Source organism: Centrocercus urophasianus, unplaced genomic scaffold, assembly GCF_019232065.1.
Source record: "Centrocercus urophasianus isolate 14NV4802_14NV808 unplaced genomic scaffold, USGS_Curo_1.0 seq_42, whole genome shotgun sequence".
Taxonomy (NCBI): Eukaryota; Metazoa; Chordata; class Aves; order Galliformes; family Phasianidae; genus Centrocercus; species Centrocercus urophasianus.
The window spans coordinates 2,246,428-2,269,494 of NW_024885000.1; the positions used below are offsets into that span (position 1 = coordinate 2,246,428).

The 23,067-nt window shown below is 51.3% G+C and overlaps 1 protein-coding gene across 2 annotated transcripts; it reads left to right on the forward strand.

Moving 5' to 3' along the window:
- The first annotated feature begins 765 nt into the window (after nt 1-765).
- On the forward strand, nt 766-22,837 carry LAMB3 (laminin subunit beta 3). 2 transcript variants are annotated; one of them, XM_042833522.1, is made up of 23 exons: nt 766-945; nt 1,575-1,645; nt 2,271-2,425; nt 9,201-9,315; nt 9,445-9,518; nt 9,737-9,928; nt 10,313-10,376; nt 10,673-10,848; nt 11,076-11,196; nt 11,484-11,672; nt 11,755-11,910; nt 12,444-12,640; nt 13,667-13,781; nt 14,041-14,410; nt 14,562-14,722; nt 15,617-15,825; nt 16,882-17,085; nt 17,679-17,823; nt 18,728-18,935; nt 19,910-20,051; nt 20,321-20,497; nt 20,774-20,927; nt 21,115-22,837. In XM_042833522.1, exons 2-23 carry the CDS (start codon nt 1,597-1,599, stop codon nt 21,249-21,251), a joined length of 3,510 nt encoding a protein of 1,169 aa, XP_042689456.1. In that variant the 5' UTR covers nt 766-945; nt 1,575-1,596; the 3' UTR covers nt 21,252-22,837. The 2 variants fall into 2 exon arrangements, with proteins under 2 accessions (XP_042689456.1, XP_042689457.1); XM_042833523.1 differs by lacking the exon at nt 766-945 and having other exon boundaries at nt 1,024-1,645.
- Nucleotides 22,838-23,067: the final 230 nt, after the last annotated feature.

Below are 23,067 nucleotides of genomic sequence, written 5' to 3' on the forward strand. Positions count from 1 at the left end.
AAATCTGCACCTCTGAGTTCAGCAGTGCTGCGGGTGCTGGAGCTGTGCCTTGCTGCATGCTGATGTAAAGCACTGAAGCACCAAGCACAGCAGAGGTCTGCATTAGGCCCCAGGCAGGGGAGAAGGGCTGCTCTCGTGGTGACTTTCCTGCAGGCTCCCAAGGAGCCGTTAAAGCCATCCTGGTGTGATAAATACGGAGTCTCTTTGGAAATCGTGGCACTTCTCTTGGTACCCAAAAGAGAATTGTGCTTTTCTTCTTTGCCTTTTTTTTTTTTTGTCACAGCCGGTTATTTTGCAGTACTGTATTTTTGTAGATTGTGTAAGATGAGGTTGAGAACTATTTTGTGCCTCGAGGGGCTCCGCTGCTGGAGACAGGAGAGATGCGTGCTGCAGCCTGCACAGCCCCATCCCTCCTCCAGGTCATCTGTGGGCTGATGCCTGGTGTGTGAATATACAGCACGGCTACAACCCACACAGAATCTCACTGGGCTTTAAATCCCCAGGTCGGGGTGCTGAGCAGGGTGCACCAAACCTTTGCATGAGGCTGAGCGCCTCATCCTGCTGGCTGTGCAGCCTGGCACTGGGGAGAGGGAGACCGAAGCCGTTGGGTGCAGCACCCACCTGAGCCCCAAGCACACCTGGGGCACATCCTGGGGTAAGGACATCCCTGTAGGGACGTGCCTTGAGGCACCCGAGATCATTTCCTGCAGGCTTGCTTGTTCACACCACTGTCACACTGTAAAGTCTGGAGCAGCTGAGCTCCCCGGAGCTGGGTGGGGATGTCTGCAGTGCCTGAATCACGCCTTTATCACTGCTACACCCACGGGCACCTCTCTTCCAGGTGAGGCAGAAGCTTGTTAAAAGCCAAACAGGAAGGCAACAGCACTTGGAGACGGGTGTGACTGCAGAGATCAGCTGCTGGGGACAGCCCTCGCCACCAGGCAGGTATGTGGAGGGGACCTGGGGCACCTCAGAGGCTGGGAATGGGGCTCCGGTCACACAGGACAGCAGTGGGGGAACTTCCTGGAGTGGAGCGTGCTGCTGGCTGCCCAGCTCCCCTAGCAGCTGCACTTATCAGTGCTCTCTGCCCAGGCTCAGGGCATTGGGATGTTCCAGCTGGAGCTGCGTTAGGCAGCAAGCAGCACGGCCAGGCTGAGGAGCAGCAGCATGGGGTGGCTGTGGGCTCCTCAGGCACTGCTTGATGCTGTGTGTGTGCCTGTGGCTTTCTGGGGTCCCCAGAGCCAGGCAGGCAGAAATTGGAGCTCTGCAGACAGCAAGGGGCGGTTCTTGCCTGTGTGCTTCACCTCAGCAACAACACAAAGATCCACAGACAGTGCCTGGGAAGGGGACTGCCTTGTGCTCAGCTTGGGGGACACTGGGCATCCTGTTTGGTGAAGGGCTGCGATTCCCTGTGCTCATCTGATGTACAGTCTGAGGGGTTCCCTCTACATTATTCCTGACTTTCACCTGCTAGTTCAATTAAAGTTAGGTAGATTAGGAATGTAAAGTGCTCAGGATGAGGTTTAAGATGGTATTTTCTGATATTTTTGCTTACACTGCAAATTCCTCTCTAGGTGTGTCCTTGTCCTTGGCGTGATGGAGTCTTGCTGCCAGCTTTGGCTGTGGGCATTATTTGTCCTCCTCGGTAAGGCTCAACATTCCATGTTTCTGGAAAAATGGGAGGGAAAGCTGTTTGTTGCCTATTGGAAATTACCTTGATCTTTTAATTGGGTTTGTAAATGAGTACTGCAGTGAGTTATATTGCCTAGAGCTTCCGTGTGTGCCATGGTTTAAGCAATGTGAGTTTATGGATAGCTAAATTTCTTGCAAAAGTAATTGGATGATTATGTTTATTGATGAGAAGGGAATGATAGGAAGGTTTTCCCTTTGAGGCTAAGAAATGCTGCTAGGTAAACATTGTACTAACAGCACTGCAATTGGCGTTCAGTAATAGTGCTTTGGGAAGAGGATGCTCTGTGCTGAGCAACCTCCTGCAGGGCCTGTGGGTACATGGAGGGAAACCAGTCTGGGTTGCTAAGTACAGTGAGCAGGGAACTGAGCATCCCTGGAACCGAGACGTTGGGATTCTGGAGATGTGTCCTATCAAGAAGAGTTTCAGGAGCAATAGCTACAAAAAGCTATTTTAAGCTATTAAAAACAAAAGGCAATTCAAGGATGAACCCTCATCCTTTCTGGCGTGTCCAGGTGCAGCTCTGTCCCAGGCCAACCTGCTGCCTTAGTCACTGTGTTCTCCTCTCCTGCCACTGCAGCCTGCCCACAGCCAGGGGTAGCACAGCCAGCCTGCTCCCATGGGGCCTGCTATCCCCCCAGTGGGGACCTCCTGCTGGGACGGGGTCAGCACCTGATGGCCTCTTCCACCTGTGGCCTCACCAAGCCTGAGACGTACTGCACACCGCACGGAGAGGTACGTGCTGCTCCCTCTGCTCTAAGCCTGTGTAGGGATGCTGATGCCTTTACCCATCCTTTCTACCCTTTACAATGTTTTTGATCTACTTTGGGTGTTTGTCTCTCTCCCTGCATGCTTTGTATCCCTTCCAGCCCTGGGGTCCTCCTCTGCACCACATCAGAGCAGAGAAGCTGAGCACGAGCAGGGAACAAGCTGTGCAATGGGCAGAATGGAAGCTTTTGCAACCAAAAATCCAAAGCCATCCAGTCCCCAGCCTCCTTAGCTGTAAGCTAAATTCATTTTTCAATTGTCAGAAATGGGAACATTCCAAGGCTTTTGCTGGAAGAGCTGCTGAGCCAAGCGGCTGTTTCCAATTAAATGGTGCGGGGGTAGGAAGTGGTGCTCAGAGGATAACAGCTGCAGCTGCATGTTCCCAGGCTCCAAAGCTGTAACCAGAATCCAAAGTCAGAGCTAATGGCTCATTCCACAGCATTTTTCAGCTCTGTGCTCAGGCAGGGGTGCTGTCTGTGATGCGAGTGCTTCCTTATACCTCTCTGTGTTAATCTGGAAATGTGGCTGTGCTGGAGAGGTTGGAATGGGCTCAGTGAAGGGCAGGCAAGGAGCACCTTGGGGGGGTGCTTGGATGAGGCGCTCAGGAGGAAAGGACACAGCAGTCCTCTATGAGGATGTGCTTTGTGCAGTGAAATCCAGCTGGAATGAGCCAGCTTTTTTCTGTAAAATACCTTGAGCACAAATACCTGTTTGGAATGGAATTGGTGGGAGGCAGAGAGGTGGTGGTGGCCAGCTGGTCTTCAGATCCCTAAAACATCCAGGTTTTGTATTCCTTAGAGCTTGTCAGTGGAATCAGCACCTTATGCTGATAAGTACTGACATTAAAGGAATTTGGAACAGTTAACATTGGTATGTTGAGTTGGATTCCATCACTTCTAGCTTTGAGAATAGAAGCTTTGTGTATTTAATGCCTTTCCTTTGCTGGAATCGGAGACCTTCATTTCTTTTCTGCAGCTGTGATGGCTGCTACAAGTTGTGAATACTCCAGCTTCTATCTTTGGAGACATCCTTATGCTGAGCATTTCCTAATTAAAGCCAAGATGAGTCTCACAAACTCGCTTTTCCCCTCCTATTCTCATCCCATATAATAGTCAAATGTATTCACTGACTCTTTTTGTTGCCTGGTTCGTGTGTTGGTGCCAAATAGGTACAAATTTGGAGTGGGTTTTGCAATGTCAGCAGAGGGCACGGGATGAGGGGTTGCTGTGGGTGCTGATGCCTGGTGCCAGCTGGCTGATATGAGCCGTCTGCCTGCTGCCCTGGGGGCTTCTTTTGCAATCCTGCTGGGCTGCTGGATTGCATCCCCTGCTCCATTGTCTGCTCCGGATCCCTCTAACCTTTATACTTTGCACCACTGATTGCTCCATCCCTTGGAGACTCGGGATTGCCATTTATAGCACAAGGGACTGTGGAGATGATTAGAAAAGAGTAGGGGGGAGGAAACCAAACAGACCAATGGCCTGGCTTGGAAATCACTCAGAGCTCAGGAAACGGCTGTTCAAGGTGGCAGGGAAGGCAAAGAAGAAAACTAAATAAAAGAAACACCTAAAAAAAAAAAAGGTGTCCCTGAATTTGATGTCCTGAAGGCACTGATGCACGTGGAAAGACTAAGACAGGTGTGATTCAAGGCTGGCTTGCTCATTTCTGTCTGGATGCTAAACATAGCGCTTTGGAGGCAATGAGGGGAACCAAGGGGAGGCTTGGTGTGGCTTTCATGTGGATTAGCAGCTCCTGGCCTGGCCGCCCCTTCAAGGACAGCATAAAGGCACTCACTCTGCAGCAATGTGCCCTGGCCTTCATGTCAGAAGATGCCTGTGTCCTCAGGGCCTGGCAGTGCTTTCAGCTGAAGGGCCTATTCAGAACTGCAGTTGTAGTACCCAAACCGCTCTGCAAATCACTGTGACATCTTTTGTTTAAAGAATAGGCAAGATAGGGAAAAGATGATTTGCCTTCCTTTTGTATTGTTGCTCTGTTTCCCACTTTTGGGAGCAGTCTATGGGCACGTGGCCATTCTGTGGGTCTTCACACCCTGGCCCTGGGAAACATAGGATGTTAAATGTTGCTTGCGTAAGGTTTTCTGCCTGCTTGCATTCGCTGTTCATGGGCATTTGGTGGATGTGAGCAGTATGAGGTGGGAATCACCCAGATCCCTTCTTGTGGCATCCCTCCCTATGGTGCCCAAGCACTGAGTTGGTTTTGGCTGCTCCCGAAAAACACGGGCTGATGCTTGTGAAAGTGAATATGTTGAAGAGTAACGATTCTGTCTGCCTTGCTGCTACCGTCTGATGGTTACATCTGTTTCCACCTGCGTGAGTTGGCTTGATGCTGGTCCAAGCCACACAGCCTGCTCCTTTGGGATTCCTGAGTGTGTTGGAATAGGGAAGCTCCCACTGAAACGTTCCTGGGCCCTGCAGCTCGTTTGCTTTCCAGACCCCAATCATGAATCAAGCTCAGGTCCTTTACACAGAAAAATGCCTCCTCAGAAGCAGGGAAGAATTGTAGTCAGATGGGACTGAGGAGGTCCCCAAGTTCAGAATCACAGAATGGCCAGGGTTGGAAGGGACTTCAAGGATCACAAAGCTCCAACCCCCTGCCACACGCAGGGCCACCAACCTCCACATTTCATAGCAGCCCAGGCTGCCCAGGGCCCCATCCAACCCGGCCTTGAACACCTCCAGGGATGCACAGGGCGTCCACAGCCTCTCTGGGCAGCTGTTCCAGCACCTCACTGCTCTCATAGGAAAGAACTTCCCCCTGACATCCAACCTCAATCTCCCCTCCTGCTCAAAGCAGAGCTGATGATGCTTCACAATGCTGAGGGTTTGCACCAAATAATTCCTGCCCTGCTGAAGTTAATTCAGCAGCTGTGGTGCTGCTCTGTGCTATCACATCTCTGGCATTCAGACACACCTTGTTCCTGGTGCAGGGATATGTCTCTACCTGCAGCAATGCACAGAGGAAAAAGGCAGTTTCCCACTTTTCTCCTCCTCCATTCTCTGTATCTTTTTTTTGCCACCTGAGTGCAAATTCCCACGTATGCTCTCAGACATCACGTCACCCCTTGCAGAGGCAGCAGGGCCTCTACAACGTGTGGGGTGGGGAGCAGCTCGTGCAGCACAGATTTGCAGACTGTCATCGTGGCAGGCTTTAAGTGAAGCTTTTCTGAAGGGAAATGATGTGAGGACAGATTGGGTGAGGAAAACAGGCGCCCACATGCTTGCTTTCAAGCAGGACGAATGAAGTTTACTTCCTTAGCCCTCGTGCCTAAGATGTTTGCCCTGCTGCTGTCCCGGCCCTGCAATCACCTCTGAATTTGGGATCACCAGCAACACCAGTCTGAGTACAGAGTGCTCTGTGCTTTCAGCTCACTGTTGCTTCCGACCGGCTCAGCATGGGAATGGCATTGGGGGTTATGGCTAAGACACACATCTGTGCTTCAGAATTGAAGTACAGTCCCATGTTATGAACGCAGTTTGCTCACAGGAGGTTCAGCTGCAGTGACACATCTATTGGTCCTTCTACAGCATATTCCTATGGAAAGCAGATGGAGCACATCCCTGCTTGGCCTGGTGCGCAGTGCTGGTGTTAGCAGGGAATTTGTGGGGCTGGAAAAGGGAATTGCCTAAGAGCTCTGACAGGTGTCTTTGTTCCCAATTTAACTTACTCTTGCTGCCAACTCTATTTTTGAATGCTCCATCTCTCTACATACATATAAATTTTTCCTGCCCTCTACTCCCCAAATAGAACTGGGGCAGTGATTCCTATCGCAATAGGATATTAATTGCACAGGAGACACGAGGCTGCCGCATGCCTGGAGCTGACTGGCAGAGCTCTGACTCACAGAGCTGTGTTGGCACTGGACCACCAAGGTCCTGGAGTTCCTAAAGGTCTCTATTTCATGACCGGAGAGCACTGGCTTCTCATATGTGCTGAATGAGTCGCTTCAGTTTATTTTGAGTGATGCACCTCAGCCAGGTTTTATTTTAAGGGCTCTTTACTCATATGAAAATGGCAGCTATAGCTACTTAGCATACTTTGGTCAGAGGCCATCAGCTTCAGGTCATTTGAAGTTTTCTGCCCCTACATGTGAGAATGGGAATTCCCTACATGGGAAATGAGGAAGGAAAGCCAGTGCCAGGCACCCCCCATGCACGGGGTGAGAGCAGAGAGCAGCACGAGGCAGAGTGGCAGCAGGGCACAGGGATGGGTCTGGGCATCCCCAAACTCTGCAAAGTGTCCCAAGAGTGTCTTTTGGTCTTTGCAGCTGTCCATCACTCATAGGTGCATGCATGTTTCCACTCATGCAGCCCATCCACACATGCTCTGCTTTTCTATGTCGTATATGCTCATCTTCACAACAGCTGTTTGTTCTGCATAGATTATTTTTTCTCCAACCACTTACTTGTAAAACAAGAGTCTGTCTATTCTCAGCATGCTTGCTTTTCCTCTCAAATGACCCCCTCATGAGTTACCTTTCTAAAGATTCGACCAGATTTCATTTGTTCCCAAGATCTCCATGACCTGAATTTTGGCTTGCTCCAAGGGCAGCACTGAAGTCAATGTGAACTTCTAAGCAGACCCATCTGCTAGCTACCAGGACTCACTGTGGCTCTTGGTGCTTCTGATTTGCCACACAGCCGGGAGCCTTTGCTGCTGGGGTAGAGATGGAGAGGGCCCGAGTTTAGAAACTGTGACCTATTGACTTCCATTTTGTCACATACTTTCACGGCCCTGCTCTATTCCTGGCAATGCTGGCTCTGATGAATCCACTGAAGCTGTTTCTGTGCTGGTAAATATGCAGGGGAGAATTGGGGAAAGGTGTGCTCCTAGGAAACCTTCCTTCAGACCAGAGCTGGGCCGTCATTTTTGGTAATTCCCTCTGCCCCAGGGAACTTTGAGACACATGCACAGTCAGTAATAGCGAATTCTCATGTTGTGCAATAGAGGAATTTCACAATTTGCTCAAAGTGCATGAAATAATTTTGGCTTTCCAGCATTAATTTTGGCCTTAATAAAGGTGGAGGATGGGAGAGGGGAAAAAAAACCTCAACTTTCCACACTCAGGTCCGAGGCTGCTCTGGGGGATAAAGCTAGGAAGCTGTGAATTGGTAAAGATTGCTGCACAGCCCCCAGACGTGGTGGCTGTGAGCTGCCTCTTTGCTCAGCTCCGTGTTCTGAGTGCGACTGCAGCCAACACTGGTTGTAGCTGTGGGATGTGCTCACGTCTGTGGCTGTGTGAATGGTCTCAGTAAGCATGCATGAGTAATTCCTAATGAATAATTTAGCTGACATTAACCTTTTCCCTTGCAGAAATGCATCCTCCCCTGTTCTAATCAGAGTCACAACTGCTGGGAAGTTTAATCATTATTAGCAGTTGTTTGCTAGGTTATTTCTGTGGATAATTGCTCTAGCTTTCCTGCTGTTTTGCTGCTAGCAGTCATTATCTGCAGCGAGTTCCTCTGCCTGGGTCAGGGAATGGTGCTTCTGGGTCAGAGAACGGTGCTGCTGGTTCCTATTGGCAGTGCTGGGAGGAGGTGGTGGAGCCAGGGAACTTGCACCATCATGCAGTGGCAGGTCTGTGTTTGCTTACTCTGCAATATTGTTATAAATGCTGTAGTTAGCCAAGTCCTGTTCTGGGGTATTTATAGACAGAGAACATAAAGAGTGGAAAATATTGTGGAAACAGAGTGGTTTAAGCTGAGGATCTCTTCTCTATATCCAGCACAGTGCTCAGAGGCTTCCAGGCCAAAAAGTGCCTCCTGCTCAGAGCCAGCTCCTGCCTTGGGGTGCAGCTAGGACCACCAGGCAGGGTCTGTGTTTGGGTTTCATCCACAGTAGCTGTTTGCAGCCTTCCCATTCAACCACCTCAGCTCCACCTGCAGGACCCCCCGATTTGGTGATGCCCATCTGCTTCTCCATGCCACCTCCCCCCTTGGCCATACCTTCCCACTCCCTGCCTCTTGCTCAATCCCTCTCTGTCTCTTTCCAAATGTTTCTGAGCCCACCCATGTGCTCCACGTACCCGGCAGCCGTTCAGAAGCACCAGCACGGCGCGTTGCTTGGTTGGTCAAAAGCAGGGTGTTTGTTTGCTCCCCGGGGATCCTGATTTCCCCGTTGCCCATGCCACGTCTCTGTTTGCTGCTTGAATGAGTTGCTTAAGTAAAGGGCTGAACTCTGAGTCACCTGACTTCCCACCTACTGACTTTTCACCCGCTGAGCTGTTTGCTGCCACTGCTCTTGGAGGGGAGAGTGCAGAGGTGGCTGAATCCCGCACAGGGTTTGGGATGTGAGAGGAAGACCCTTGTGCTCACCCAAGCAAATAGCTGCTCGGCCATCGGCATGGGGCAAATTGGTGCTGAAAAGCTGCCCAGAGCTTTATTTTGGGATTTGCAGTTTTGGAGAACAAATTTTTTTTTTCTTTTTTGAAGTATTTTTTGATGGTTTGCTCGAAATATATTTCGGTCAAAACAATTTTCGGTTTTAGTTTTTAACCCTTTCATTCATAAGTTTTCTCTTTTTACATGAGGGTAACCACTCTGGTCCTGGGTACCACTTGGCGCATGATGGCAGTTCTCCAGGTCTCCAATAACTCAGCTCCATTGATGCCGTGTGCTCTTCAGTGATGTCCCCAGTGTGTTGGCTCTTTGTCCAGTGCTGGTGGGGTCTGCACCAGGGCTGTGCTCTATCCCACCCACCTCCCACTCACCTTCTCTCCTTGCAGTGGAACATGAGATGCTGTAAGTGTGACTCCCGGCTGCCTCACGCCCGCAATGGGCACCGTGTGGCCAACATGCTGTCCTCTGCTGGGCGCGCACGCTGGTGGCAATCCCAGAGTGGTGAGTGCTGGTCCCCAACAGGGCTGGGTTCAGTGGATTCAGGGAAAGAGGGGAATAGATGGCTTGGCAGCCAAATGGTGTGTTTTCCTGAAGTCCTGCATCTCTGAGGCCATCTCTCTGTGCCCACAGGCATGGAGCACGTTTATTTGCAGCTGGATCTGGATGAGAAGTTCCAGCTCAGCAGCATCGTGCTGGATTTCAGGGTCAGTATGCAGTAGTGCTTCTCACGGGGAGTCGTGGGTGGTGATGGGTGGGCATTGCTGGTTCCCGGTGGTTCAAAAGTTGATGGAGGCCCACAGGACACAAGGTTTTGGAGGGAAGGAGAGGAGTATGATGATGAGGATGAAGATCTCCCCAGCCCTGGGTGGAAACCAGTTCACAGCACCACCTTGCAGATGTCCCTCTCTCCCTGATGTTACAGTCACCGCTGCCCGCCGCGATGCTGATTGAGCGCTCCATGGACTTTGGCAACACATGGGAGGTGTACCAGTACCTGGCCTCTGACTGTGCTGCTGCCTTTCCCCACATCCCCCGTGGTGCCCCAGAGAGCTGGGGGGATGCTCGATGCCAGCCTCTGCAGGCCCAGCATGGGTACCCTGTGCACGGGGGCAAGGTGAGATCTGGGGCACTTGGGTGGGTTATGGAAAGGTTTCCAGCCACGTGCCTGTGCCCCATAGTGTGACCATGGATTTGGGGTGGGTGGCTTGTGTGGTGTCCCAGAAACACACGGTAGCCCAAAAAACTTTTACCAATGTTGTATACAGTGATGCTGTACGCATCCAGTGGGGGGCTCTGGAGGATTCCTGTTGCTCCTAAGGGAAAGCCCTCACTCCTCTGTGGATTAGGTTATCTTTCTGCAAAACCCTCTGCATCTCTGAAGCCTTTTTTCTGCCTTAAGTGGTGGCTGGGGTCTGGAGCACACCCTTACCCTCAGAGTTTGAGAAGACAGCACTCTGCTTTTTCTGCTTTTTAATTAATTTTTTTAATTCCTTCTAAGGTGAAATTCAGTGTCCAAGACCTGGCATCTACCATTACTACCTCTTACAGCCAGTCTGTTAATAGTAAGTGAACAGCCTCTGTTATGTCTGAGAAAGGGAGGGAAGACACAGCCTGTGGTTTTCCAAGGGGTGATGGAGGATGCAGGGCTGGAACAGCTCTTCTTCAAGCAAAGCCTTAAGCCGCTGTGTGCCCAATGGCTGCCTCTAGAGTGCCAAGGAGCAGCCTTAGGCCTTTGCTGATGGTTCATCTGCTCGGGGTGCTGGTGCTGCTCTCTCTGAGCCCGCTGTGCACAGCGCGAGGCATCTCTGCAGATGGCACCTTGATGCTGCTGTCCTCTCACAATGTCTGTCCCCAACAGGGCTGGGGCAGTTCACCAACCTGAGGATCAACTTCACCCAGCTCCCACACGTCATGCACCACAGCTACCGCTCGCCCAGCAGCTTCTATGCGGTGACTGAAATGCAGGTGCTGGGAAGCTGCTTCTGCAATGGCCACGCTGACCGCTGTATCCCTTCGAGGGACCTCCATGCCATGGTGAGCTTCGTGATGTAGAGAACAGCCTGGGGACAATGCTGCATGCAACTGGGGGGAGCAGTGCCCATTTTGCCTGCAGCCGTGAGAAGGTGGCCATGAGAATGAAGGCCATTAACTCATGTCCTGTGTGGGGAGGGAGGCAGAGAGGCTTTGTGAGGAGTTTGGGAGCTTGGTGGCTGCAGGGGCTGAGCTCTGAGCTCTCACAGAGTAATTGCTCTCCGCTGTAGGTGCATGGGCGCTGCGAATGCCAGCACAATACTGCTGGCCCCAACTGTGGCCACTGTGCTGCCCTCTACAATGACCGCCCTTGGGCCCCCGCGGAGGACAACGACCCCCATGAGTGCCAGCGTACGGTGACAGCCTTCCCCTCTTCCTCCTCCTCCTGAGTATGAGCTGTCTCTATAGAACGGCTTCCCAAAGCATTCTGCTCCGCCGAGGCTGCAGCCAGGCAATATCACGGATGCCCTGGCACCGCTCTGCTTTGCCCAGTATGCCTCAGCTCCGTACTGGGACTGTTACTGCGTGCAGAGGTGCCATGCAGGGGACTAGGGCACCCTCTAGTGACAGCGTGTCCTGTGCTGCTGGAGGGCTTGCACACTTGCAGCACCAGATGGGCTGTTTGGGCTTTTTTTTAGAGTGTAACTGCAACGGCCACTCGGCCTCCTGCCACTTCGACCCGGAGCTTTTCCACGCCAGCGGTGGGGTGAGCGGAGGTGTCTGCGATGACTGCCAGCACAACACGGAGGGAAACAACTGTGAGCGCTGCAAAACCAACTATTTCCGCAACCAGCGGCAGGATCTCACCCATCCTGAAGCCTGCCAGCGTGAGTGCCCAGTGATCTCCCCTTCATACTCCTCAGTTGTTCTGAAGGCAGCTCAGCAATGCCACTTCTCACACCTTTCCAGCCTGCGAGTGTGACCCAGACGGCACGGTGCCAGGCTCCGTCTGCGACCCGCTCTCGGGACACTGCATCTGTAAGGAGAATGTGCAGGGAGAACGATGCCACCTCTGCAAGCCAGGCTTTGCCCAGCTGGCCCATGCCAACCCCCTGGGCTGCCGCAGTGAGTATGCTGTGAGACAGCCCCTGCACCTCTGCCCTCAGCATCTCCTGCAAGGATTGTGCTTCCCAGCCAGCTTGGGTTTGGGATTTCTGAGATGTAGCTGCGTTTTGCAAAACGTTATAAAGCTCCTTGCTTAGGCTGTGGCCTGTTTCAGGGATGTGTTTGGCCACAGGGATAGGGAGAACAGGGTTCAAGGCATGCATAGGGCTGTGCCCTGTTCCTGATGCAGGCAGCTGCAGGGGGTGCTGCAGGCAATGCAGCACAGGCAAGACAGGCTGTGTGCAGCAGAGGGCAGCCAAAGCTTGGGGTGGACGCTGTCTGTGCTGGGAACAGAGGTCTCTGGGGCTGCTGAGTCTGGCTGCTAGGCTTGAGCAGGCAGCAAGTACAAGAGCAGGGATGGACCTTTGTGCCAAGCTCTTTTGCAAAGGGAGGAGTGGGAGAGCATGTCTCAGGCAGCAGCCTCCCAGCTTTGCGAGAAGCCAGGCTGCTGCTCAGCACCCAATCTTAATCCAAAGAACCTTTCTCTGTTTCAGGATGCGCTTGCAACGTCCTGGGAACGCGGCAGAATGTGCCCTGCGATGATGAGACGGGGAGCTGCTCCTGCCTGCCCAACGTGGTGGGCACCGACTGTGACCAGTGTGCAGCTGGGCACTGGGACATGGCGAGCGGCCGGGGCTGCCGGCCCTGTGAGTGCAACCCCAGTGGTTCCCACAGCACCCACTGCAACCAGGTAGTGCTCTGAGCATCCTTTGGTGGTCACTAGCTATGTAGGCCATGGTGCTCCCTTTGGAAACCATTCCAGCAATATCTGTTATTGTTTTCTCTGCCTGCTTCAGTGCAGCTGGGGGTATCACTGCCAATGGAAGCTGTCCTGCTGGACAGCACTGCAGCCTGGGACTGCTCAGAGCATTGAAAGCACCTGTTCCAATTTTGAGAGCTTCTACAAATGGGCAGTGCACTTCCTACTGCAATCTGTTCTTGTTTTCCTAGAAGCACTATGACAGACTACACAGGAAAATAAAAGGAGGTGATAATTACGGAGGCAAGATTAAGCCGCACTAAAAGGCTTGATATTTATTTAGCAAGGAAATCCTAATAAGAGATCTTCAAGCAGGCACGGCAAGTTAATTATCCTCATTTGTCAACGGAAAGCATGTGTGTCACTTCAGCCTTAACAGATAACTGGGAAAATTATAGCTAAATGTAAAAATGCCGTTACAGAAACAGAGAGCCAAAGATAGGTTCTAAACAACACAGGGAGGAGACCTGAGCTCAAAAACTGGTTTCTTGTGGGCGATTCCTTTGTCTTGGAAACAAAACCTAAAGCTTTGCAGTGCTCATGAGTCAAGGCTGTTTGCAGACCTGGCCCCACAGCTTTGCTGTTGGCATCGCTGCACCCACATCCAAGGACATGGGCTGTGTAGAGAAGACTGACAGCAGGCTGGTGACAAAACGCCTTATTTCCATTTCACCTCCACAGCACTGGGGAGCTGTGCTCCCTGCTGTGCCCCTGCATCTGTTAAGAAGCATTGCGGAGTATAATTGCTGCTTTTACTTCAGGTGCCGCTTTCCTCTGCTCTGCTTCATCTCTCTCCCAGGCTGGGAACTCCTTTTATGGTTTTCCTGCCCCCAGGTAGGAGATGAAGCTGACAGGTGACAGAAAGGCTGGGGAGCAGCTCAGCACTCACCAGGGAGGGCTTTTCCAGGAGCATAAGCAGTGCTGAGTCTCCTCCCTGACGTCCTTTTCCTTTCTCAGTTCACAGGACAGTGCCAGTGCAGAGAAGGCTTCACGGGGCGGACGTGCTCTGCTGCACAGCAGGAGCAGGCCTGCCCAGATAGGCACTTTGGAGACATCAGGGTAGGATGCACAGGTAGGGTGCATCACGTTCACTTTTGGCACAGCGTTTCTTAGCACTGTGAAATCACCACTGTTCTAGAAAAACAGCACTTGGTCCATGTTCTGACATCAGCATTCTCCACGCTGTTTCACCTCTGTCCTTGGCACTGTGGAGCTACCAGGGTGGGTCCCACTGCGCATTGCATTGCCATCCAGCTAGCAGGATCTGATCTGTTGTTATTTTCTCCTTTCAATGGGCCTCACACCTTTTCTCTCCCCTTTCCGTTCCCCAGAGTGCAACTGTGACTTCCAGGGCACCGAGGACGTGGGGTGTGACAAATCCACAGGCCGCTGCCTCTGCCGCCCAGGTGTCACCGGTCCCCGCTGTGACCAGTGCCAACGGGACCACTGCAGCACCTACCCCAGCTGTGAGCCCTGCCACCCCTGCTTCCACACCTATGATGGTGACATCCAGCGGCTGCGGTTGCGCCTGCAGCAGGCCAGCCTGAGTAACTCCAGCATGGCGCTGCCTGGGGGTTCCCACCTGGGCCTCCGGCTCTCACGGGCACAGAGCAGCGTGCAGCAGGCACAGGGCATCCTTGGTCACTCATCTGCCACCGAGCAGGGCCTGGCCCAGCTGGGCGATGCACTCACTGCCATCAGGTGAGGGATGCACTGCTTTGCTTCTGTAACTCGAAATGTTGAACTGCCCTGCAGTCCCACCTGGTGCACCTGTAGTGAGAGTCCTGCTCTCTGCCTACATGCACTTTTCTCTCTGCTCAAGTTCACGTTTTTTGTGTTTTCTTTTTTTCAGGGAGCAAATGCAAGGCGTTAATCCCAACTTTCAGTTTCTGGATGTGACTTCCTCTCTATCAAATGACTTTGAAGCTCTCAATAGCAGCCTGCTTACCATCAGTGCCCAGTATCAGAGCAAGAAGACCCAGTTTGAAACCAGCCGCAGCACAGATCTGTCAGGTACAGCACTACCACTCTAAACTCTTCATTTGAGGCTGACAGTTAACCTCAATAGGACTATGTAGCTGATGATTTCCTAGTGGCTGTGTGGAGGAGATGGAGAAGTTTTCGGTCTGTCAGCTTAGGAACAGCAAACATCCTCTCTCCCTCCTGCGTGAGAGATGCTTTCTGCTCTGCCTCATCTCTGACCAATCTGGGGCTGTTTCCCATGGTTGTTGGGGCTGGGCAGCTCAGTATGCAGCCCCATGTCCCTCCCACCAGCACAGCACTGTGTGCCAAAGCACCCCAACACCACAGCTCAGCACGGATAGGGCTGAGCCCAGGCAGGAGGCGTCATCAAGCTGGGGGCGGCTGCAGGAGTAATGGCTGTGTGCAGATGGAAGGGATGGAGGGGTGGAGGAGAATCAGCAGCTAGCTGTCAGGTGCTCAGAAGATCTAATTACGCCCTGTGATGCTGCTGGTGGTAGGTTGCCATTAAATCCTTGCAGCAGCTAATGCTGTCCAAGTGCCATCTTCTGCTGCCTCCCCTGTGTTACTGTAGAGTGTGGGGCTCTGCTCTGGCGGTGTGAAAGGCTGGGAGAGAGCTGTAGCACAGCCCTGCATCAGCACACGCATGGCTTTTGCTTTAGTTTTGTTTCAGTCTTAGAGTCCTAAACATGAGGTCAGTCCTTCAGCAAAGCTCTGCAGCTCTATGTACAGGAATGGCTGAAAGGTGTTTGGAAATAAAAGGAGCTTTTTATTTGTGCCTTCATGACTAATCACTCTAGCTGTGTCCCCCTCCTCTCCATGCACACATCCACTCACAGGGTATAGTCAGTGCCTTCCTTTCGGTAGCTCTGCTGCATTTATGACTCACTGAGGCATTTGTGTCATTCACCGCCTTTATTCCTGCAGGAGCCTTTGGGACCATCCGATCTGCTCACCAGACATCCACCAACGCCAGCAGCCTTGCTGCTGCTGCTGCCACTCTGCTGGCCACGTCCAGGGAGAGCCGCAGGGATGCAGCAGGGCTGGAGGCAGCAGTTGCCACGCACAGCAGCAAGTTGCTGGCCCTCAGATCCCAGATGGCCTCATCTCCCAATCTGACTCCTACCGTGAATAAGGTGAAAATAGAAAGGGGTTCTCTGTGCTTGTATAGTTGTCAATGGGGCCTTGTGTAGCTTGAGGGGCAGAGGTCTTACCCAGTGGTCGCATGTCTTTGCTCAAATTGCCCATTGTGGCACGACGAAGTGGGCACGGGGGTGATGGGTTGATGGTTAGACTAGAGGATCTTAGTGGTCTTTTCCAATCTCAATGATTTGGTGAAGACTTTGTTCAGAGAGACTTGCCCTGAATGGCAAAGCTCTGCTTGTGGACATCAGAGCAGAACCTTGCTGCAGACAGCAGACACCCAAGCTCTCCTTCCACCCCCTCCCAGCCATGCGCATCTTTCCTCCAAGGACTCTCTCACGTGTCAGTTCTCCTGTCTCACAGACCCACTTAATTTCTGGATGAGGTTCCTTTTCTTTCTCCTTCACTGCTTTGTTATTGCCATGGAGATCCATTTCAGTGCCTCCTAATGCATGGTTGCTGTGGAGACCACCAGCCTCCCCTCTGCTTTGCAGGGCACCATCGTGTTCCTGAGCACTCGGGGGCTGGTGCTTGCACTGGCTGTGCACCTGCCCGTGCCCTGCAGCAGTGCCTTCTCTGTTGGGTAGCAACATGAGAAGGTGCCAGGCAATCAAACACACTGCTCAGACCTCCTCATCCTACTGTCTGAACTCAAATTACAGAGGTTGAGCAGGGTTTCTCTACGAGGGAAGAGCTGCTGTTCTGAGGGTCAATGAAGTGGTTGCTCCATGTGCCAGCATGCCGCTAGCATCCAAGCAGACATGCTCCAGTCACTGCCATTGCTTGGGCTGCCTCTGAGGGTGTCCCCAAGAGGAGCTCCTGCTGCACAGCACACAGTGTTCCTCAGCCTCTTGGAGAGAGCCTGTCAGAATGGCAGCCCCTGTCAAAATGATGGCCGCTGTCAGAATGGCGGCCCTTGCCAAAATGGCGGCCTCTGCCAAAATGGCGCCTCCTTCAAAACGGAGGTCCCTGTGAGACTCCAGCTTGACTTCAGAAGGCATCAAAGCCAAGTGCGGGCCTCACCACCCTGCTTCTCTTTTCTTCTCCAGATCTGTGGTGGTTTCCGAACAGAGATGTGCACCCCAGCGCAGTGTGAAGGCTTGCTGTGCCCACAAGATGGTGGCATGGCCTGCGGGGATGGCCTCAGCTGCCGTGGTGCCAGGCCATTAGCCGGTGGGGCCCTGCGTGTGGCTGGGAAAGCTGCAGGGGAGCTGGACAGCCTGAGTGCACGGCTAAAGGAGACAGCACAGCTGGTGAGTGCCAGCAGGTCTGAGGGGTGGGCATGGAGGGGCAGCCCACCATAAAACACCCAGCCTGGAGCTTGGTCTGAGGTTCAGTTGTCTGCGCAGTGTCTCGGCCTCGGCACAAGGGGCAGAAAGCTGCTCTCGTATTTCCAGTGGGAATGTCACTAACAAGCTGGAACTTGGCCTCCTCATGGTGTTGGGATTAGCACTGGGATGACAGAAGGGTGAGGGATGTGGAAATACCTCAGAATCTGCAGGGATGCCCTGACGTTTGATGCAGCCCGCAGTGCTCGTGTTCGTGCTGCTGCACCTCTTTTCTACAGCCTCCAAGGGCTTGTGCAGATTGAGCAAGGTTTCAAAGTCATTCAGAATCCATTTCAAATGGGTTTGCAAAAGCTAAATGGTACTGCCTCTTCTGGGAGCTTTCTTTGCAAATCCAGCCCTCAGACTTTAACATTTATGCTCCTTGAAAACGATGGCATGTTAGAAATGGAAATAGTGTAATTTCAAAGTGACCTGCTCAATTCACTGAGGGTTTAGGGAGGGCTGTTGGGATTCCAGGTCAAGTAGGAATGACTCCATCAGGATTTTGGTTTTTGCAGATTAAAACAACGGAGGCATCTGCTAATCAGATTCAAAGCAATGCCTTGCGGCTGATGGAACAGATGAGCATAACAAGAACCCAGATTGATGGAGATGTCCGGCATGCCCAGCAGTTCATCCAGCAAGTTCGGAACTTCTTGTCAGGTAGCAGTGTGCAAGCTCACAGTGTGTGTGTGTGTGTGTGTGTGTGTGTGTGTGTGTGTGCAGGTTGGCTTCTGCATGGAAAACCCAATTTTTACAGTGATATTATGTATGAGAATAGTGTACAAAGGAGTCACTGAGCAGCTCACCCCGGCTAGACTCTCAGCTACCTGGTTTATCCAGACCTCTCTGGGAGTCTCTCATTGTCCTCAGGTCCAAGGGCAAGCCATAACCACGACAGATGCTCCCCAGAGGTTTGCAGTCAGCACTGACCACAGTGTAGAAGAGTTTAGCAGTGACCTTATGGACAGGAGATAAATGGACGTCTCTCTGGAACAGGCTGCTAATCGTGAGAGAATTCCTCATTGTCCTATAAACCAGTGGGATGACTTACTGTTCACAGACAGATTGTAATAACATAATAAGCCTCACGAGCATTAGCTGAATAAGAAAATCAGGTCACTTGGTGCTGCCTGGTGTTAATGATGAGGGAAGATATTTCTGAGCTAATCACTGGGCTAATGTCCCTTGGGCTCTGCCTGATTCCGATTCCTCAGATTTATTAACTTTTATTTGTGCAATAAAAAGGGCTTGTGTTGAAACACAGCCTTATCTACTCAGTGGTGCAAGCCCTGCCTGTGCTCTGCAGGAACGTGGGGCGCAATAGTGCCTCAGTCCCTCTGTGCTTTCCATTTGGTGCTCCATTTTCATCAGGATGGGGCAGATCATGTTCATACTGAGCCTGCCTTTTAAGGACGGCAACTTGAGCTTGTTGATTAAACTAGAGTAGATTCTGGCAGCTGTCTGAAAGGAAGAGATGACGTGTAAGATCATGCTGGACATCTGCCTTCACCTTCCTGCCTCTCACCTCTCTTCTGTCTGACGTTGTTCCTCTGTTTGCATGCAGACAAAGACACGGACCCTGCAACAATCCAGGAAGTCAGCGAGTTTGTTCTCTCTCTACGTCTCCCCACGGATGCTGCTGCAGTCCTGAGGAAAATGAATGAGATTCAAAGTTTGGCTACCAAGCTGCAATGCCCAGAGAACATACTTGCCCAGACAGCCGAGGACATTGCAAAGGCCAAGCAGCTGCAGCAGGAGGCAGAACAGGCCAGGTCAGCTTGGCTGAAGGCTTTCGGCAGCTGAGGGTCACTGAGCCAGAGGGAATGTGCTGATGCTTAGCTGGAGTGAAATCTGACTGTGCTTCTGTGTATGCATGGTGGCTAAAAGGATGTATTTGCAGTCTCTACAGAGGTTTCTCTGATACTTTGATTCAAATAAGGATCTGGCTGCCAAGAATAGATCTTGTTATGGATCCTAGAGCAAGAAACTCTATACCAAAAGTAATAGGGAATTCTCTCCATTTCTCAAGACCATATAAGGGGAGATGATGGGGTGGCTCTGTTATTGATATTGGTGACCCACATTCTGATCACACAAGAGAGCACGAGGGGATTAAATGGGCTATTTGTTTTCTGGGTGAAAGTTGGGAGGATTATCCCATGGCCCCTTCAAAAGCAATTACACAGAGCCCTTGCAAATTTGGAGCATCTGCTTTGTCATGTGTTGACTTTCAGCAATATCCCGGTGAGAAGGTGAGTGGGATAAGTATGTAAACTCCTTTATAGTGTCTGACACCTGCTTAGCCCGCTGGAATCGATGAGACAAAGCAGTCTGGCTTCTGTTATGATGTGGAATACCAATGAAAAACCATGACACTATGGGGAGCTCTGTCCTCCAGTCTAAATAGTCCCAATGGAAAGCAGATAGTATGCAGTGAAGTTGGTTCCCTTTAATTTCCCTTTAATTCTTTTTCCTGCACCCTTGCAAAGCAGTTGTTTCTACATCTCTCCCCTTCTCAGTTCATTTCCTCTGTTTGGGGATGTGAAATGGAAGTAACACTTCTCTTGAATGGAAATCTGCTCTATGGCTATTCTATACTGTGTCTGGATGTGTGTGGGGTGATCACAGCCTTCTCCATTACAGTATTGTCTTGCTTCCCCAGCTTGCTTATTTTGCCCCTGCAGTCCTGATATCCAGTCCATGCAATTCTCCACACTCACTCTGGCTGTTTCTTGTGTTTCTCCAGGAACCGGGCGAATGCTGTGGAAGGCAATGTGGAAGAAGTTGTTGGGAATCTGAGACAGGCAAACACAGTGCTGCTGGAGGCTCAGGGGGCTATCAGGGGCTCAGGTTCTTCCCTTCGGTTCATTCAGGAGCGCGTTGAGGAAGTAAGTGATGCTCAGTGACTTCCCAAATAACAGCACTGCTTCCTGCTCTCTGCTGCTTTGCTGCTTTGCAGTGGGGTACAGCCCTGTACCAGCAAAGTGGGTGAGATATTTTGTGCAAAAAAAACCAACACCCTATTCCCTTTTGGGTCTCACTTGTCTGCTTCTCTGAGCTCCAGGCCTGCAAGGAGGAAATCCGTGGGCCTTCACTGCACAGAAGAAAAAGGTTTTGTTTGCAATTTCCCTCTTAACATGGAGCATTCTGCTTGTAGATCGAGGCAGTGCTTGGTCCAGCTGAGAAGAACGTGGGCTCGGTGGCAGCCCAGCTGGCTGTGCTGGCAGAGAGGCTCCCTGGGCTGCAGCAGACAGCAGGGCAGAACCGGCTGCGGGCCGGCGATGCGCAGCAGGCAGCAGCAGCAGCAAGCGAGGAGGCCAACGGGGCTCAGCAGGTATTTGGCCTTGCACCGTGCTCCCTCTGGCTTTCTCAATCTTAATGCCTTTGGCTCAAGACCTGTTTCTGCTCTCTGCCCCACCTGAGGCAGAGCAGCCCGTGCAGATGCCAGTCAGCATCTTTGTGAGCACGCTGTGCATCTGCATATTAACGTGATTGCAGAGCTCTAGCACAGTATCTCTTTAGTATTTAAAATGGGTTCAACATTGGTAAATCTTCACCAGTTTATTTGCTCAGTCCTACATGTGCTGCTGCTTAATTTACTTTTCCCCAGGCTTTCCAACGAGTGAAAGATATGTATGCAGAGCTGAAGAGCAGAGAGGGGCAGAGCCCTGCGCTGGGAGCACAGGGCAGCCGTGTGCAGAGCATAGATCTGGAGGCAAAAGCTCTCTTTGAGGAAACGTGGAACATGATGCTCCGTATGGAAAGTAAGCCTCTGAGCTCGGGGTGATGGGCAGGTGAACTGGGACTTTTGGGTGCCAGAGAGGTTGGGATTTTTAGGGCAGAAGAGAGGGGTGCAGGAGGGAGGAGGGGTTCAGTCCAGGAAGGCAGGCTGCACACAATGCCTTCCTCCAGTTATGATCTCACAAAACCTTCCCTGCCCTCTCTCCTCAGCTTTGGAGACAGAAATTCAAGAAAGCAACAGAGCTCTTGTGGCCAAGTCAGCCAGGCTGTCAGGCCTTCAGGAGCAGGTGGGCAGGATCCGGGACGCCATCCATAAGCGAGTCACCTACTATGAGAGCTGCTCCTGAGTGAGGCTGCACCTTCCTGCTGCAGACACCAACTGCTGTGTTGATTCCCATTTTTCTGGCAGGATTTCTCACTTTCCTAATGTCTGTATATTTAGCAAATGGGATTTCTGTCCTTTTGGAAAGGAGCTGCACCGAGCCAAAGGGGTGAACCCCTCGGTAGGTTCGTGCTGGTTGGTATACTTGAAGCTACCTGGGCATGGAGGAGAAGGACAGACACAGAACTTCAGCTACAAATATGCACATCCCCCACATTGTTATTTCCAGATTCAAGCTTTTGTAGCTGGATTTGCTATTCAGACAAAACCCATTATGTGGGGCAATGCAGTTCATGCTTAGAACTTGCCGTGGCTGCTGTCCTTCCCTCCTAGATTTTTCATCAAAGATTCAGATCACAGAAATGGAGAATTTTATCACCGTCGTACCTACGTAGCAAACCTCTATTTCTGCAACTAGGAGAAATGCAATCTCATACTCAAAACGTGTGATGTTGAATGTCTTCTTTGACTTTCTGCCACAATCTTCTTATTTACTGTGTAACACTTTGCCAGAAAAATATCAGAGCGAGCAGTTCTGCAGCTGCTCAGGGGATGCTTCAGAAGGGACTTAATAGACCATTTCCACATCACATTTCTACGAATAACCAACAGGCACTTTACAAAACAAAAGTCAGCTTTATTAAGCAAGTATTTATTGTGCAATTACAGACTTGGAAGCAGGGAATTTAGACCTTGCTGTGGTTATTAACAGACATAGGGAGGTTGCTAGCAGGTTGTCTCCTTTTGTAGCTGAAGTGAGAACCACGCAGCCTGGGCAGCTGCTTGGCACCGAGCTGCAGAGAGCTGAAGCCTGGGAGAAACCAAAATCGAAGGAATGGGAAAGATGCAGGTTGTAAAAATAACTGAGCTGCCACTGAATAAAACTCTGCATGGCTTTGGTTTATAGGATTTATGCTGTGCAGTGCACTTGTTATGCATCGGACAACTTAACGGTATACAGAAAACAAAAGCTTACAGCGTTGAGCAGTGTTGTATGGATAATATACACTATGCTAGCAGCAGCCTCAGACTTTCCCTTGCTAAAGTGCCTTCTCCCAGCATTAACGATCAGCAGCAGGCCGAGGTCGCCGCGCTGATGGATTCCCAGCATTTCTGTGCTGCTCATCACCGCGTCGCTGCTCTCCGTGACGCTGCTGCCTGTCAGCCCCTGGCGGGACACAACATCCTTTCTTCTTGCTTGCACTGTTGATGTCTGGCTTTGAAGTGCAGAAAAGAGTAAAACAGCCCTTCTGTTTCTGCAAGAGTGAGAATTTCAATTGGGAATTGAACTTTGTTTCGCTAGACTGCTGCCTTCACAGTGTGCTCTGTTAATAGGCGGCAGCAGCACGGGGGTTAGGAGCCGCTTAGTTCCTTTTGTATGCTGCATTTATAAAAGGCTGTTACATGACTGATCACTGGAATTGACCTGTTTGGAGTCTGTAGTAGATCTTACTTGCATTTGTCTCATCTATTGATCCTTTGTACGTTACTGTTCTGTTCGTGTGATCTCATCAGTAGAAAAGGTCATAAAAGATGATAAGATGCAGCTCACTTGATGTAGTTTCCAGGGAGATTTATGCTGACCCATGCTCACCTTTTTGGAACATCTTCTCAGCCAGAATCTAATAGCAGTATTTCCTACTGCTTATACACAACATGTCTCAAATGTTAATTTCGGAATTAATCTGAGCTATGACCAAACAGGAGGAAACTTTCATTTTCTTACTTCTCTGGCATTTGTTGCTCACCTACACAACCCAACATCTCCATGTCATGCTGGT

What these genes read in the sequence shown, in the direction of transcription:
- LAMB3 (XM_042833522.1), top strand. Translation starts at nt 1,597, where the DNA reads ATGGAGTCTTGCTGCCAGCTTTGGCTGTGGGCATTATTTGTCCTCCTC. An exon ending in ACAGCACCCACTGCAACCAG is followed by an intron (nt 12,641 to 13,666) that starts GTAGTGCTCTGA and finishes TTCCTTTCTCAG; the next exon opens with TTCACAGGACAGTGCCAGTG. An exon ending in TAAAGGAGACAGCACAGCTG is followed by an intron (nt 17,086 to 17,678) that starts GTGAGTGCCAGC and finishes TGGTTTTTGCAG; the next exon opens with ATTAAAACAACGGAGGCATC.